Genomic DNA, 16,536 nt, shown 5'->3' on the forward strand with positions numbered 1-16,536 from the left:
CATGCTTCATTGATCTCACAAAGACTCATTAGAAAGGAAATCAATGAGGACGTAGGACAACGAGAACAATCAGTCTGATCCTGATGACTCAGGTTTGTTTGTTGTTGTTGCTTAGGGACTAACTCCGCCCCCTTATTCACACAGACACACACTCGTGTGCATGTAAATGCGTGCACACATGCATTTATTTACATGCACACCACATGCGTGCACGTCTGTTTGTGTTGCGTTAAAAGGCTGCAGGTGTTTGATCTTCTGTCTGATTGGGAACGCCGGCCTCCAGTTTGTCGTCTTTCTTCGTCCCAAATGTTCTCTAAAGCCCCTCCGGTTCTCCGGTTCTTGTTTGGGAAGTGACAGAACCGACGTGGAACACCAGCTGATGTTGGAAGGAACCGAAAGTCCTTTTTCTTCTTCTTCTCCTTCGTTTCCCTGAAGTTGCTGCTCCTTCATCCAACGATGGAATTTCCACAAACATGCAGCCTTTTCCCCTAAACATGGAAATGCTGCCATCTAGCGGTGGAAATGCAGCATCGACTCATTTTCACAAACATTCATCGTGACTTTCGGCTTTCCGCCTCCAATTCCTGATTTAAAAAAAGAACACTTTGTAATTATCTAAATTAATTCTTGGAAAAATCAAATGTAGTTCAGATTTATAAAAGTAGTTTTCTGACTTCTTTTAAAAGAAATTTTTCTTTTTTGTTTAACTAAGCCCTAAAAAATTTGAAAGTGTTGAATCAAAATCACTAACTGTAAAGTCAGTAACAATTACAGAAATGCTTGAATGTGTATAGATTGTAAATAGGATAAAATACATATTTTTTAGATGTTTTAACAGGATTTTCTAACGACCCGCAAGAGACGTTCATGATTTTAAAAAAAGAGAGAATGTTTTGTGCATCTAAAGCTACGGTCACATCTGGCAAATTGTGCGGTGATCTAAATCAGTGTTTTTCAACCAGTGCGGCACACTAGTGTGCTGTGGGGGATGGTCAAGTGTGCTGTGGGAAATTGCCATCATTAACTGATCTAAAAACATTTCCCATCTCCAGGAAATCAGCTATTTGTTCATCCAAACAGGCCCTGATAAAACACTGAGGAGTTAGGAATATGAAAGATCATAAATTACTTTTTTCTTTGTGTTTATTTGATTTTATTAAAGACACTATGATAAGAATGACGGTACCGCCATTTAGCCGTAGCTTCAGACGTTTTCGGAAAAGTCCCGCCCCTTTAACTGTCTCTGTCAATCATTCTTGGAGGCTTAATCACACGTCATCGGTCTGACCAATCAGAAGTGGTTAAAGTCTTCACTTCCTTGTTCTGATTCTGCTCATAAAGTCTCTCAGTTCTAAAAAAAATAACATCTAAAGCTCGTCTTTTGCGCTGTAGCTTTCCACAGAATCCGGTGTCAGACCGTGGAACAAGGGAACAAAACAATGAAGCTCAGAGACGCGAGTCTGTCTACATCACTACATCTCCCATGATGCATTGGGTTAAAGTGACAGTCTCAGCGCACAATGAGTCTTCCTTCTTGACACCACAATCACCAAGTCTTGACACCACAATGAGCACACATCAGACAGTTTTTTAATTTTCTAACTTAACTTTTATTACATCTTTTAGAAAAAAAACTGCTGCAACTTCTAGCTTTTTCTGCCACAATTATCACAAAAATGCACGTGAGATTGTGTGTGTGTGTGGGGGGGGGGGGTCGTAGATCAATACAGACTATGAGTTTCTCCTTTGTTTTTGTTTTTTTATTGGATGCTGGTGTGCCGTGGGATTTTTATCAAGGCTAAAGTGCGCCGTGGCTCCAAAAAAGGTTGAAAAACACTGATCTAAATTCCAGATTCTCAGCTAATTCTGCAGGTGGAAACGCCGCCGTCCAGAGAGCTCTGACAATGTTTGGCACTTAAACCAAAGATGGATGAATTTGAGGTGGGTTTTTTCAACATTTTTTTAAATAACTACTTTTTAGAACAGGGTCAGTTTTTCTTTATTTTTACTTTCTTTACAATATCAAAACATTCAATTAATTTAATTAAAATCATAAATCATGAAGTCAGACAAAGTTGCAGCTTGTAGTTACTCCAAACAGCCAGCAGATGGCAGTGTTTCCGAGCTCAATGTTTGGCTGCCCTTCCATCAAAAAAAATCTGTTTTTTGATGTTTTTAATAATAAATAAATAAATAAATAAACAGCAGCCTTTATTTTCTCCTTTGGAAGAGGCGTGTCTTCGTCCTCTGCGTCGTTACGCATCTTTGGGCACCCGTGAAGCGTTTGGGCGCCGCGTGAGCTCAACCCGGAAAGCGCACGCGGGGCAGCCGGCTGTTTTAAATAGGGGGAGACTCTTGGAGTGCGCGACTTTGCGCATCTGGACAAAGCCGCGCGGCCACCTGACCGGGCCCGGAGCGGTCGGATGAAAGGGTTCTGCTGCGTCACGTGACTTCTGAGCCGGTGACCCGCCATGGGGGGCCGCCTCTCCAGCCTCCACGTCGTCATGGTGGGTTTGGACTCGGCGGGGAAAACCACGGTTCTGTACCGCCTCAAGCTCCACGAGTTCGTCGACTCGGTCCCGACCATCGGCTTCAACGCGGAGCGGGTCCGGCTGGCCGGTCCGGGCGCCTCCAGGGGCCCCCGCTGCCACCTGTGGGACGTCGGGGGCCAGGAGAAGCTGCGGCCCCTGTGGAGGCCCTACAGCCGGCGCGCGGACGGCCTCGTGTTCGTGGTGGACTCGGCGGACGCGATGCGGCTGGACGAGGCGCGCGCCGAGCTGCACAGGGTCACGCGCCTCCAGGAGAACCAGGGCACCCCGCTGCTGGTCATCGCCAACAAGCAGGACCTGCCGCGCGCGCTGGACGTGGCGGAGGTCCAGAGGCGGCTGGCGCTGGAGGAGCTGAGCGCCTCCACCCCCCACCACACCCAGCCGGCCTGCGCCATCACCGGAGAGGGGCTGGAGGAGGGCATGGAGCAGCTCCACCGGATGATCCTGAAGAGGAGGAGGAGGAGGAAGAAGAAGCAGTGACTGACGGGCTGCAGCCTTTTTCCAGAAATCACACTTTTACATGAAAGACATCAACTTTTTCTTTTCTTTTTGCACAGCATGCAAGGGATTTTCACAATAAAAGCCCCAAAGTTCAAAATAACCAAATTTCCAACAACTCAGGAAAATATATATATATATAGAGAGAGAGAGAGATATGCGCTCCAAAAATATATCCCATCATGAATAACGATGTGTTTTCATAGCGTTTTTTCCTCAAAAAACGTTTTTTAAATCAAACTTTTCTATGATATGAATAAGAAAGTCAAATAATACATTTAGTCTTTTCATTTTTCATGATGAGGGACTCTTATTTTGAAAACCCAATGAAGACTTACATGAAAGCCCTCAATTCTTTGAATGTGTGCTACATTCGGTAAGAATTTTGCATCTTTTAGGTCGATAAAATTGAAATCAAATAATGCAATGTTCTAAATTAACATGACTTATTTAGAAAACTCCAGTCTGGATGAAAGCCTTTAATGCTCCAATCAGCTGGGTGGGATTTATTGAAGTTGGAAAAAAGTTCATTTTTATTCTATAAAATATAAAATATGTATTGTCGTAAATTTCCAAAAAGAATTTTATTTTGAAAAATCAATTAAATCTTTATAAACGCCTACAATTCTTCGAATATACCTTTTGTGTGATATATTAAGAAAGGAAAAAATTAAAATATGACTCAGGCAAATAATGCAACATGGATAGTTGCATATTTCCACAATAGGGAGACTCTTATTTTGAAACTTCAAAAAGCCTTCCATTTGGGATTGTGTGATATATTTAGAACGAAAAGAAGCTTTTTTTTCTAAACATTTTATGAATCAGAAAGCTAAATAATTTAATATCTATTGTCATAAGTTTTCACCATAGAGGACTCTTATTATGAAAAATTCATTTAGGTCTTAATGAAAACCTTCAAGTCCTTGAATGGCTACGTGAGATACATTCCATAAGAAAAAGATTAATTTTTTAACCTTTTTTTTTGTTGTTTTTTTATAAAAAGTATAAATCAGGCCATCAAAAAATATTCATAAAGGAGAACTCTTACTTTGAAAACTAGAAAGGATTTTTACATGAAAGACTCGTATTTAAAGCCAAAACAACAAACATCAGGTGCAGAAAAACGTGAGAAATACCAGAATTTTCCTTTTGTCATTATGTAGGATTTATTTCACATAAAATGCCAGATATCGCGTGGCGTGTTTGAGAAATGATTTTTGCCCAAAAAATTCCCTTTGTGTGTGGAGTTTAGAGTCATACACTCTTTTTTCCCCAGGAAGGGTTTCTTTCTGTCCGGTCTCTGCGTTTGTTGCAACCTGGGTGGCATGAAAACAACTTTTGCCTCTAAATTTCTCTGAATTTTTACGTTTTTGGATTCATGAAAACAAACTATGACGACTCCGTGATGCTTAGAAAACCGAAACAGTGCCATTTTGTTTTAGCTAAATTTTAAGAAAAGGAATTAGAACCTCACATTTGAGTCACGACATAGCAGAAATTCACTTATAGTTACTTTTTTGTTCTGATAAAACAAAAAAATGTATTGGTTTAATATATATATAGCAAAAATACTTCAATAGTCCCATGTTTTCAATGTGTTTTGGTAACAGGAAGTGACATCATGTTTGGGGAAGACATCAAATGATGCTGGGGATTTGTTAAAGCTTCAGTGTCTGTTTTTAAAACGGTTACATCTGTGATTTAGATGAAGTTCCAGACGGAAAAAATCTCAGCCGGAAACGTGAAACGAAGAGGACACAGTCATCAGGGTATCGCGTGATTCTTAAACTCCTTTATTGGATTTTGATACATGTTTTTTTTTTTTTTTTTTTTTGTTAAACCAGAAGGGATCTGGTGTCCTCTGCTCTGAGTTTCTGAGGGAACGATCTGATCAAAGCCAGACAGGAAGTTGAGCGTTCCCCCGAAATAATAAAACTGGCAGGAGCCTCTTTGGATTCTTGCAAAACAATTGTTTTCGTCTTAAAACAATAAAGGTTTCAATCCGAACAAGAAAAAAACTCCAAGACGTTCCAAAAATGTCTTCTTTTGTTCTGTTATTATTTTGTTGCAATAGTTCAACTTTTTGTATAAAGATAATAATATATTAATTAGAAATTTACAAACTATGCGTTTAAAGCAAAAATGGAAAATAAAATAAAACTGTAATATTTTTGGGAATAAAGTGATTTTCAAATTAACTTTGGTGTTGGTGTGCTTTATTTAGCCAAACCTTTAAAATAATAAAAATAATTATTTTATTTATACTTTTATAATAATATTTAATATTTCTGTATTTTATTTGAAGAAGATATAAACACTTGTTTCAGTCCGGTGTTATTGTTTATTTACAAATATATTAAAAGTGTAAATATTTCTTTCACCTGTTTTATTGATTCATTCACCTTTTGATTTCACTCTAAATTCAATTAAAAGATTTTGATACAAAGTCATATTATTTATTGTTACATTTAAATAATTTAAGTAAATTTTAGAGACAATTGACTGAATTTGATGTCATTTAAAAAAAATGTTCACTTGTATAAAAAAAACACTTTTTTTATACAAATTTATGAGGGACCAATATTTTAACATATTTTCATAAATAAAATATTTTTAGTTTATTTATTTATCTATTTTTGCTTACATTTCCCAGTACCTTTTCTGTTTATTTATTAGGTTTTTACGTATTATTTTATGGGCTCTGTTCATTGCAGCCATTCCCAAAAGGAACAAACAACAACAAAAATGGTCAAATTAACTTTAAAGGCCCAGATTTCTTTCCTTCAAATTAGATAAATAAAAAAAATGACAGCAGACCTTCACAGCTGATTGAATTGAGGATATTTTTCCTCTTGTTTGCTATCTGATCCCCACTTGTGTAACCAAAAGCTGCCGTTGTTTACTTTTTGTGTGGCTGGATACTGTTTACTGGGTCATCTGGGGTCAAATTGGCGGAAGAGTTTGTTTACTGATGGAGAGGCGGCGGCGGTGCCCCGGCTGAAGCCACAGGCAGCCATGGGAACGCAGCTGTGATTGGATCTCACAGGAGTTGATGACGTCACCAGAAAAAGTCCTTCGACAGCTACAGATACGAGTTATGAAACCCACCAACTTAGTTTGAAATATTCTGCAACTCTCGTTGTGTTGCAGACGCTTTAATCAAAACCAATCTGGAAGTTTCAATGTGGTTAGCTTAGCTTAGCGTGGTTAGCTTGTTTCTCTGAGGTTATGTGGCATTGCCTGAATTCTCTCGCTAATCCCAAATCCCTATGAAGCAACATGGCAGGGGGAATTTCTAAAAGTATAGTTGTAGGTAGAGCCTTTTAGCCATCAAGCCCTTGGGGAGCGGGAGAGATTCCAAATTAGCTCGTCTGTGCTTCCGTCCTTGGCTGTGGACCTTACCAGCTAGCTGTCCCCCCAGTTCCATCTGGTTGCAGATGTGACGAAGGGCATGTAGACATTCCGATTGATTGACGAACCTTCATTTTTTTTTGTGTCATTACAACAGAGACGTATCAGTGGAAATCAACCTTTAGCCTTATAAATACTTCCTACACACACACGACAATGGTTCATTCCATTTTCAGGACGCCTCTTGAAATGGCCAATGAGCCACTCCTCTCTATGACCCTTTATGGACCCGGACAATGCAAAAAACCCACATGGGTCTTTGAAACTCCATATTGGCCCAAAAAACATAACATTTTCTGTGTTCTTTGACAAGATCTGTGCTTTTTAAACAAAAAGAATATCAGTTCGGACCAATTATTTTTAAAAATCTTGTCTGATAACCTGTTTGGATGCCAGTAAGTAGACTCCTAAAAGGATTTAGACAGCTACAAGAGTGGTAGTTTTCAAACATTTTGAGAGTTTGAGGGTTTGAAAACTCTCTGGGAGTTATGCTAACAGCAAGATGCTGCTAGCAGGATGTTTATGCCAATGACAAGATGCCCCTTAGCAAGATGGTAAGGCTACTACTAAGATGCTGGAAGCAAGATGAGCATGCTAATGGAAAAATGCTATTATAAACATACCAATGCCACTGACAAAATGGTGCAAGAAAGATGGAAATGCTGCTCGCATAAAAGTATCTACCTAGCAAGATAGTGACGCTTCTAGCCAGATGCAACTAGCAAGATTCTTGCATAGAAGTATTTTTTTTAGTTTTGTTTTTGGATAAATAGTTGATAAAGCAGACCAGATGCTCAAAACATAAACTCAATTTATGAAAGAAAGTTTAAAAAAAGGGTAGCAGCTGTTTTTTTCTTTCATTTTGATGTTGATTCAACCAGGAAGTTTATTTTTCTCTCAAATAACAAAATGAGCTGAGGACAGACTAAAGTACAACTGTAGCAATACAAAAGTAAAGTCCTAGCCAAAGCTAACTGCGAGGAGCTACAAAGAAAACAGGTTAAAAACCAGGAAAACCAACCAAACCCGAGCCTTTTTAAGGGAACAGGGAAGTAGGTCAGACTTTCAAGTGATTCCAGTTGTAAATAATATCAAGTTTGCACTCAAACAAAGAGCTTTCTTTTAGATGTTCTAAGATGAAAGAGAAAACTCACCTTGGGCACAAAGCTACACAAAAGCCATCAGAACTGCTGAGTCTCTCTGAGTGCATCATTAGACTGTCACAAAACGGCTTTACGAGTCAGCAAACATGGAAATTACAAGATAGAAAATGACACAGTGAAAAGTTATAGATGTTTCAAATCATTGGATGTGTGTGACCAGTGAAACTTTTCCCAGATATTCTACATGTTTGACTTAGTTATTGACAAGCAAAAGTGGTCATTTCCTCACTTGCGAGATGTAGGCTCTACTTATGCTGAGAACTGATCTCCCAACGAGCGTGATGAGGAGAAAAGTGTTTCCTGAAAGCAAAAAAAAAATGATGGCCTCTCTAATACTTTTCTGTTGAGGACTACATGTTTTACCAGATGAGTTTCCAACCCTTTAGGGTAGTGACGCAGTTTCTCACAAGCCCTGATCGGAGGTCAGTGACCAAATGTAGAGGCTACATTTCCTCCAAAAGAGATTTAGCTAAATGATAAAAGAGCAAACGGAAATAAAAAGTGGAGAAGGAACGTTTGTTCAGCCAATGCCCGGATGACCCTCTGTTGGAAACTGCTCATGGGAATAATTAGGACACATTTTCTCATTTTTCAGCGGCAGAGAACCGTCAAATGGAAAAAAAAAGAACTAAAATCCAGCCACTGCGATTATAAAATTTATGTATCAAAGATCATAGAAAAATACTTCACTAACATCCTAAAACAAACTAGCTCTTGTAAGCAGGTTGAGATCTATAATAGCATAGAAACAGTTGAGTTTTGAATGATGTAAAGGTCATAGCCACCATTATTAAGCAAAAAAACTCTTTTAATTGGCTTAATAATGTAATATATTATAGGGTGGGACAAATACTCAAATACAAATATTTGTAAAACTCGGTAAATGTGTCTAATGATGGAATGCTAATGCGACTGACAAGATGCTAGCATGCACACAACTTTTTGTGTTTGGTAACATAGTTTGTAGAGGACATTAAACAACCAAAAATGTAAAACTTGAACTGTTTTTATAATTCATTTATTTATACGAAATATAAATAAGTGGCGGAAATTTCTAAAAAAAAATAAATAAAAGGCAAATAAGTGCACTTGTGTGATGCTAATGTCATACTAGCATGCAGTAACCTTTTCCGTGTATGAAAAAAGAGTTTGTGGAGGATATGCAGTAGACCAGAAGTGTAAAACCTTTCTGATTCAAATTTTAATTAACTAACTAAGGTAGTTTTCATGGTGAGATGCTAATGCGACTGATGAAACCCTAGCATACCTTTTTTGAGTTTTTGGAACATAGCTTAATGATGATATTAAACTATGTTCCAAAGTAAACACTACTTTTAAAAAACAAACTGAAATTAACCAACTCAAAAAAATGAGATAAAAATAAATATAGGACATTTGTAAAAAACTGGCAGGATGCTAATGTGACTGACATGATGCTAGCATCCAAGTACATTTTCTGTGCTTGGAAAAACAATTTGTGTAAGACCAGAGGCTCAGAACCTAAAGTTCTTCTAGTAAACAAGCTTCCATTAGCAACATGTAAGAGTTGAGTAAAAGAGAAATACTGGTATGCATGGAGAAATGTAAGACTTGGTACACGTGTGTCATGTCAACATGCTAATGGGACGCTAGCATACAAGCTAGCTTTTTTTGTGTTTGGGAAAATTGTTTGTGGGAGACGTGTTTAGCAGACCAAAGTTGTAAAACTTGAAGGGCCTATGTCATGCTAAATCAACTTTTTTGAGCTTTTAAGTGTATTATAATGTTAATTCCTTGCAAAATAACAACCGTAAAGTGGTATTCTGTAGGGGTGTGTATTGGCAAGAGTCTGGCAATGCGATATGTATCGTGTTACATCTCAAGTGTCACTCGTCGATCCTGCTTCAAAGCACAACGATCCGTGTTTTTATATGGTACTGGCAGCAACGTGGCATAGAGTGTCAGTCCGGTACCCATCCCAAATGAAAGCTAAGTAGTACATGTCTCAAAAATTGCGAGGCTGACTGATCATTTAGCGTTAAACACTATGATGACTGCAGTCACACAAGATTATTATTAAGGTGAACTGTACACTTTTCATTTGTAGTTGTGTGTATTTTTTTTGCTATGATTATTTGTGTATATTGATTCTTTGTTTGAGTTTTCATGTGGAGCTGTACCGGCTTGAGGTGGCCAAGAGATGGTGCCAAATGGAGCGGCTTTCAAAAAGGGTTCCACCATTACCTGGACTCCATGGGGGAGGGAATGGGTTTCTCTGTTCTGCTTGTGTTGTGTTTTGTCTTAACCCCCCCCATTGTATCATTAGTGGTTCAATCCACTTACTTAAAAGTCCTCAGGTGTGTTTTAATGTTAGGTCAGTCTTTTGGGTTCTTTCCTAAGTCGCAAGTTTGTTGACCTCTTTTATGGGCCCTTTTAAAACTATGTTTGTTCAGTGGGATCCTTGACATTAAAAAGAATTTATTTTTGGACTAAATATCTGCGCTCTTGGCCGTGTTTGTCTGATCCATCACATTGGTGTCAGAAGTGGGATCAGTTGGTCAAGAGCTCAGGTTATTTATTCATTCCCCTTTTCCCCAAGCACCCATGCAAAGAACCATGAGAAGTGGCAAAGCTTCAAGAGGAGATGGAGCAAACCAGCCGATGGATTCTGATGCACAATCCCTGGAGGAAAAAGAAAATGGAGCTTCTGGAGGGACAGACTGCACTGAGGGCCTAGGTAAGGAACCAACAATTAGGGATATGATGTCTCTTCTCCGTGCTCATATGGGACAGCAGGAAGCCCGGGAAGCTAAACAGAAAGAGGAGCAGACACGCCAGGAACAAAGATTTAGAGCGCTTCAACATCAGTTCCAGCTTCTTCAGGTAGAAGTACAAGCACGCACCACACCTGCTCCTGATTCCAGGTTAAATCAATCTGAACCACCAGACTTGGAACCTTCGGAGGTGGGTTCTCTCACCCAAAGTGGCTCTGGCAGCAACCTCATGAATGCCCCATCAGGTCAGTCACACTTCTATGAACCCAGAATGGAAAGGCTGACAGACGAGGATGATATTGAACATTTTTTGACAACCTTTGAGCGTATTGCAGCAGCTTGTCGATGGCAGAAAGTGGATTGGGTGTTTCATTTAATACCTCCTTACGGGCAAAGCTAGAAGTGCATACGTACACATGGATGTTGAGGACTCCTCCGAATATGATAAAGTAAAGACTGCCATTCTTTGTAAATATAATGTGAACCCTGAAACGTATAGGCAAAGGTTCCGCTCCTTGGATGTTAACTTGGATGAAAGTCCCAAGGAACTTTATGCAAGATTAAAAGAGCTTTATGTAAAGTGGATCCAGCCCCAGGGTAAAACAACACAAGAAATTGGAGAAATCATCATCTTAGAGCAATATTTGAGAATGTTGTCACCTGAGTTGCAGGTTTGGATCAAGGAGCATGACCCTAAATCCGCTGCAGAGGCTGCGACCCTTGCAGAGGTTTTTGTGGCCGCCCGTAAAAGTGGACAACCATGGAGCTACATTTCAGTGGGACCAAAAGATAAGTCAATTGAACAAAGACCAGCTCCGAGTGGGGGCAAATCTCAAAGGAGTCAGTAGGCTAATAAACCTTCAAACCTTTCTGCCAGAAAACTGATTTGTTATCTCTGTGGGATGGAGGGTCACACCAAACCTAACTGTCCACAAAATTCAGCCAAAATTACACAGATGTGTGTGTGGTGCCACGCAACTGTACAAGGCCAGAAAATGGAACCAATGTAAAACTAGCATCAGTTGACGTTAATGGCAGAACTCTGACAGCACTGATGGATTCAGGAAGTGATCAGACTTTTGTACGTAAACAGTATGTCTCTTCAAGTGTTATTTGTACTGACAGAACCATCCCTGTTTTTTGTGTGCATGGAGATGTAAAACCATATCCAACAGCTGATTTATACATCAAAGTGCATGATCAGACTTATCTCCTAAATGTGGGTGTGGTAGATGATCTTCCATATCCAGTTGTACTCAGACGGGATCTCCCTGTCCTATTTGATCTTCTGAGAGCTAATCGTGAATGTAATGTTGCAGTGACACGAGCTCAGGCTAAGATGTTGGAGGAACCCAATTCAGCTCTCCAGGCGCTGCCATTCTTTCATGCTGACATGGAAAATGCACCCGGGAAATCTCGTAAGTCACGCAGACAGAAGAGGTGTGAAAAACTGTGCCACTCTGCGTTGCATAAAAAATCCACCCCAGACCCTGAACCACCTTTGGGTTTTAAGATTCCTGTGAATTTTGTAGACCTGCAACGTGACGATCCAACATTGGCACCTTTTTTTCAGAGAGCAGTGGAAGGAACACCTGAGACTGGATCAGACCTCTGCGCTGCTGAAACCTTTTTTTTGAACCAGGGCATGCTCTATCGTAAGCAGGGGTCCCAAACTCAGTTAGTTGCACCACAGGCAGTGAAGGATTTGGTGTTGACCTTGGGCCACTCGATCCCATGGGCCGGCCATTTTGGGAAACACAAAACCTCTTCTCGAATTAAAAAGCATTTTTTTTTGGCCTGGCTTGCACTCTGATGTTGCACTGTTTTGTAAAAGTTGCCCTCAGTGCCAGAAGTCTTCTATCAAAACCCCTCCCAGAGCTCCACTTCAACCTTTACCAATTATAAACACTCCATTTGAGCGGTTGGGGATGGACATTGTCGGCCCTCTTGAAAAAAAGCAAAGCAGGCAACCGCTACATGCTTGTTATCACGGATTACGCCACAAAATGTCCAGATGTGTTTCCGCTGAAGTCCATAAAGGCGAAATCAGTTGCTTCCTCCCTTGTGCAATTGTTTTCTAGAGTTGGTTTTCCCCTGGAGATCTTGACGGATCGTGGAAGCAACTTCATGTCAAACCTGCTGAAACAAGTCTACAAGTTGCTGGGTATTAAAAGGTTAAGAACAACACCATATCACCCACAGACAGATGGCCTTACGGAAAGGTTCAATCAAACCTTGAAACAAATGCTAAGAAAGTTTGTGGATGAAACAGGCAGTGATTGGGACCAGTGGCTACCATATCTCCTTTTTGCTTATAGGGAGGTACCACAGGCATCAACTGGGTTTTCTCCTTTTGAACTACTTTATGGTCATGAAGTGAGAGGCCCTTTGTCACTGTTAAAGGAGACATGGGGAGGTGAAAATAAGGAACGCTCTGTTAACCTGCTTTCGTATGTTCTACAGATGAGGGAACGTTTGGAACGGATGAGAGAGCTAGCCCACTCTCATATGTTAGAAGCTCAGCAGTATCAGAAGGGGTGGTATGACAAATCAGCCCGGCAGGGGTCTTTTAATCTTGGGCAAAGGATCCTGGTACTGTTGCCAAGCGAAGGCAGCAAATTACTTGCAAAGTGGCAGGGTCCATTTGAGGTTCAGCAGAAGCTGGGACCATCAACAGAGTGGCAACCCCTGGGCAACCCCGTTCCAACAGGGTGTTGCATGTCAACCTTCTTAAGGAGTGGGTGGATAGGCCTACAAAGATTGCTCTGTTAATTAGAGGGGTGCAGGAGGAGGAAGATGGGGAAGAACAGTATCTACCAGTGACCACCTCAGTGGACTTGGATCTCAGCCACCTGCCTCAGGAAAAACAACTTCAGGTGAGAGCACTGACCAATTCAAAAGTGTTTCAAGAAAATCCAGGGAGGACGAATATTGTCTCCCATGACATTGTATTAAAGGAAGGAGCATCAGTGAGACGTTTGAGTTACAGAATCCCAGATAGGTTGCTGATCCCACTGAAGGAGGAGGTTGACCTAATGTTGTCCCTTGGAATTATTGAACCCTCAAAGAGGGACTGGTGCCACCCAGTGGTCCTGGTTCCAAAAAAGGATGGAAGCATGAGGTTCTGCATTGATTTCAGGTATTTAAATACAAACTCAAAATTTGATTCCTACCCCACTCCTAGGATTGATGACCTAGTGGAACGGCTGGGAAAAGCAAAATACCTTTCAACTATAGATCTCTGCAAAGGGTATTGGCAGGTCCCCCTTGCTGAACGATGCAGAGAACTAACTGCTTTCCGGACACCTGTGGGTTTGTTCCAGTTCACTGTCATGCCCTTTGGACTCCATGGTGCTCCTGCAACGTTTCAGAGGCTGATGGATAAGGTGCTGTATGACATCTCCAACTTTACAGCAACCTATTTGGATGACATAATTGTCTATAGTGATACTTGGGAGGAACACATGAAACATCTGGAATGTGTTCTAGAGCGTTTGCAGTCTGCTGGCCTGACAGTCAACCCCTCCAAATGTGACTTTGCTAAAGCGGAGACTCAGTATTTGGGGTATGTCATTGGGAATGGGATGATAAAACCTCAGGTAAACAAGGTCTCTGCCATCCAGGCATGCCCATTACCACAGACCAGAAAAGAACTGAGGTCATTTTTGGGTATGGCATGGTTTTATCAACGTTTTATCCCCCATTTTTCTACCAGGGCAGCCCCTCTTACAGATATGACTGGTGCAAAGTGTCCAAACAACATCAAATGGACAGAAGATGCAGTGACGGCATTTAAAGACCTTCAAAAATCCCTCAGTGAGAGCCCGGTTTTGTATAGTCCAGACTTTGAAAAACCATTTGTCTTGCAAACTGATGCCTCAGAGAGAGGGTTGGGAGCTGTTCTTCTGCAGGGAACATCTGAGGAGCGGCACCCAGTGGCATACGTCAGTCGGAGGTTGTTGCCGAGAGAAGTCCGTTATTCTACGGTAGAGAAAGAGACTCTGGCCATAAAATGGGCTTTGGACTCCCTCAGATATTACTTGCTGGGACGGGAATTTATACTGGAAACGGACCATAAGGCTCTTCAGTGGCTCAACAAGATGAAGGATTCAAACGGAAGGATTACCAGGTGGTACCTCTCAATGCAGCCTTTCTGCTTTACCATCCGCCATGTTCCTGGCAAGATTAACTGCATCGCGGATTACCTGTCCCGCCGTCCTGACCAGAGTCCTGGAGGGGAGTGTGATGACTGCAGTCACACAAGATTATTATTAAGGTGAAGTGTACACTTTTCATTTGTAGTTGTGTGTATTTTTTTTGCTATGATTATTTGTGTATATTGATTCTTTGTTTGAGTTTTCATGTGGAGCTGTACCGGCTTGAGGTGGCCAAGAGATGGTGCCAAATGGAGCGGCTTTCAAAAAGGGTTCCACCATTACCTGGACTCCATGGGGGAGGGAATGGGTTTCTCTGTTCTGCTTGTGTTGTGTTTTGTCTTAACCCCCCCCATTGTATCATTAGTGGTTCAATCCACTTACTTAAAAGTCCTCAGGTGTGTGTTAATGTTAGGTCAGTCTTTTGGGTTCTTTCCTAAGTCGCAAGTTTGTTGACCTCTTTTATGGGCCTTTTTAAAACTATGTTTGTTCAGTGGGATCCTTGACATTAAAAAGAATTTATTTTTGGACTAAATATCTGCGCTCTTGGCCGTGTTTGTCTGATCCATCACAACACAAGCTGATTCTCACCAGATCTTGCTGTTCTGGTGCGGTGTAAAGCTGTTCACAGAGGCTTAGTGTGCTGTGCCAAAAACTAGTGGTCGGGGGTTTAAGTGGAAAACAAAAGTCAGACACTGATAAATAATTTAAGTATCGTCTTGACAGCATTTTAAATTGATACAAATATCGCAATATATCGCCGAATTAATTTTTCCTATACACACCTAGTATTTTGACCCATTTAGACATTTCTGAGTATTCCTCTAAAAACCTGCGCTCTGACCACCAGCCTTTCCCAATTCACGAAAACGAGCAGGTTCTCACATTGTGACATCACAAAGTGGAGAACAACCCCTTTCAGGGAAACTCTGCACTGTAGGGACCGCCTCCCACTGGATAACACACACGCCGTATGTGGAGCTAGCGGTGATCGGTAAAAACACTTTCTCTTTAACCCTTGTGCTATCCTGTGACCCCAGCCTTACTTTGACGTGTTCTCCCTATCATGATAAAGGTGGAAAGGGTTTCATGTAATCCATGGACACCAGTGAAGATCACAAATCATTGAAGAAAAAAGGTTCAGAGCACTGTCTGGTGGGTCTAGATGACCCAACTCCCAACGTTAAAGTGCCTAGGATAGCACAAGGGTTACATGACAGTGTGTAACATCTGCAGACAGACATGCTGCCGAATCAGAACTGGCGTCATGAAATGGCCGGCACAAAAAGGTGTGCACAATTTCTCGACTGTCATTGGCTAAATTCTGATATTAGCTGTTATTATTAGCCGCTATTATTATTTAACAGTAGTAAACCTGTGGCAACACTTCTGTGGGCCTCTTCTCTGACTCTTTCTAGCACATCCTAAAATTGTTGACCATCAGGTGGCCCTGATTTTTTTTCCTTTCTTTTTTTGCCTCTCTTATTTATTTATTTATTTATTTTTTTTAATAAATGCTCATATACAAACCAAGTTAGGGTGAACAAATGTGATAAATGCGCATATAGAAGAAACAAAAAAAACAAATTTTAAAAAATAGGCAAAGGCAAGGCAAAAAAGAATTCAAAATAACAAGACTTTTGATATATTTTGATAAATTACTGTAGTTTTCTTCTTATAATCATCAGTAAAATAATTTTAAAAAATGCTAAACAAAGGGCATGTATGTATTTTGCCATTTACATAAATGAATGAAATGTTTGCATAAAATAACAATAACATTAATGACATCAGAAATTCCCGGGTCCAGATTTTCCATATAAAAAAGAACATAAGGAAAAAAAAGGGAATATTTCAAACTTTGAGTTACAACCAATTTTGAATATCAGTCCAAAATATATTTTTCTGGTTACAAATGTAAAAGAGATGTTCTAACGTCTCAGTTTCATCAGGTGGCCCTGATGCAACTTTTTCAATTTTGTTTGTCTTGTCTTTTGGCTCCACC

General features: G+C 40.5%; 1 protein-coding gene across 1 annotated transcript; it reads left to right on the forward strand.

The window, feature by feature from the left end:
• The first annotated feature begins 2,322 nt into the window (after positions 1-2,322).
• On the forward strand, positions 2,323-3,237 carry LOC111948935 (ADP-ribosylation factor-like protein 4C). The gene has a single exon (XM_078939181.1). The coding sequence runs from the start codon at positions 2,472-2,474 to the stop codon at positions 3,027-3,029; it is 558 nt and encodes a 185-aa protein (XP_078795307.1). The 5' UTR covers positions 2,323-2,471; the 3' UTR covers positions 3,030-3,237.
• Positions 3,238-16,536: the final 13,299 nt, after the last annotated feature.

The sequence above is a fragment of the Oryzias latipes genome, chromosome 2 (assembly GCF_053564925.1).
Source record: "Oryzias latipes strain Hd-rR chromosome 2, Olatipes_Hd-rR_3.1".
Lineage (NCBI taxonomy): Eukaryota > Metazoa > Chordata > Actinopteri > Beloniformes > Adrianichthyidae > Oryzias > Oryzias latipes.

Bases quoted from the DNA above. Each gene is read 5' to 3' on its own strand.
- LOC111948935 (XM_078939181.1), top strand. From the start codon at position 2,472: ATGGGGGGCCGCCTCTCCAGCCTCCACGTCGTCATGGTGGGTTTGGAC.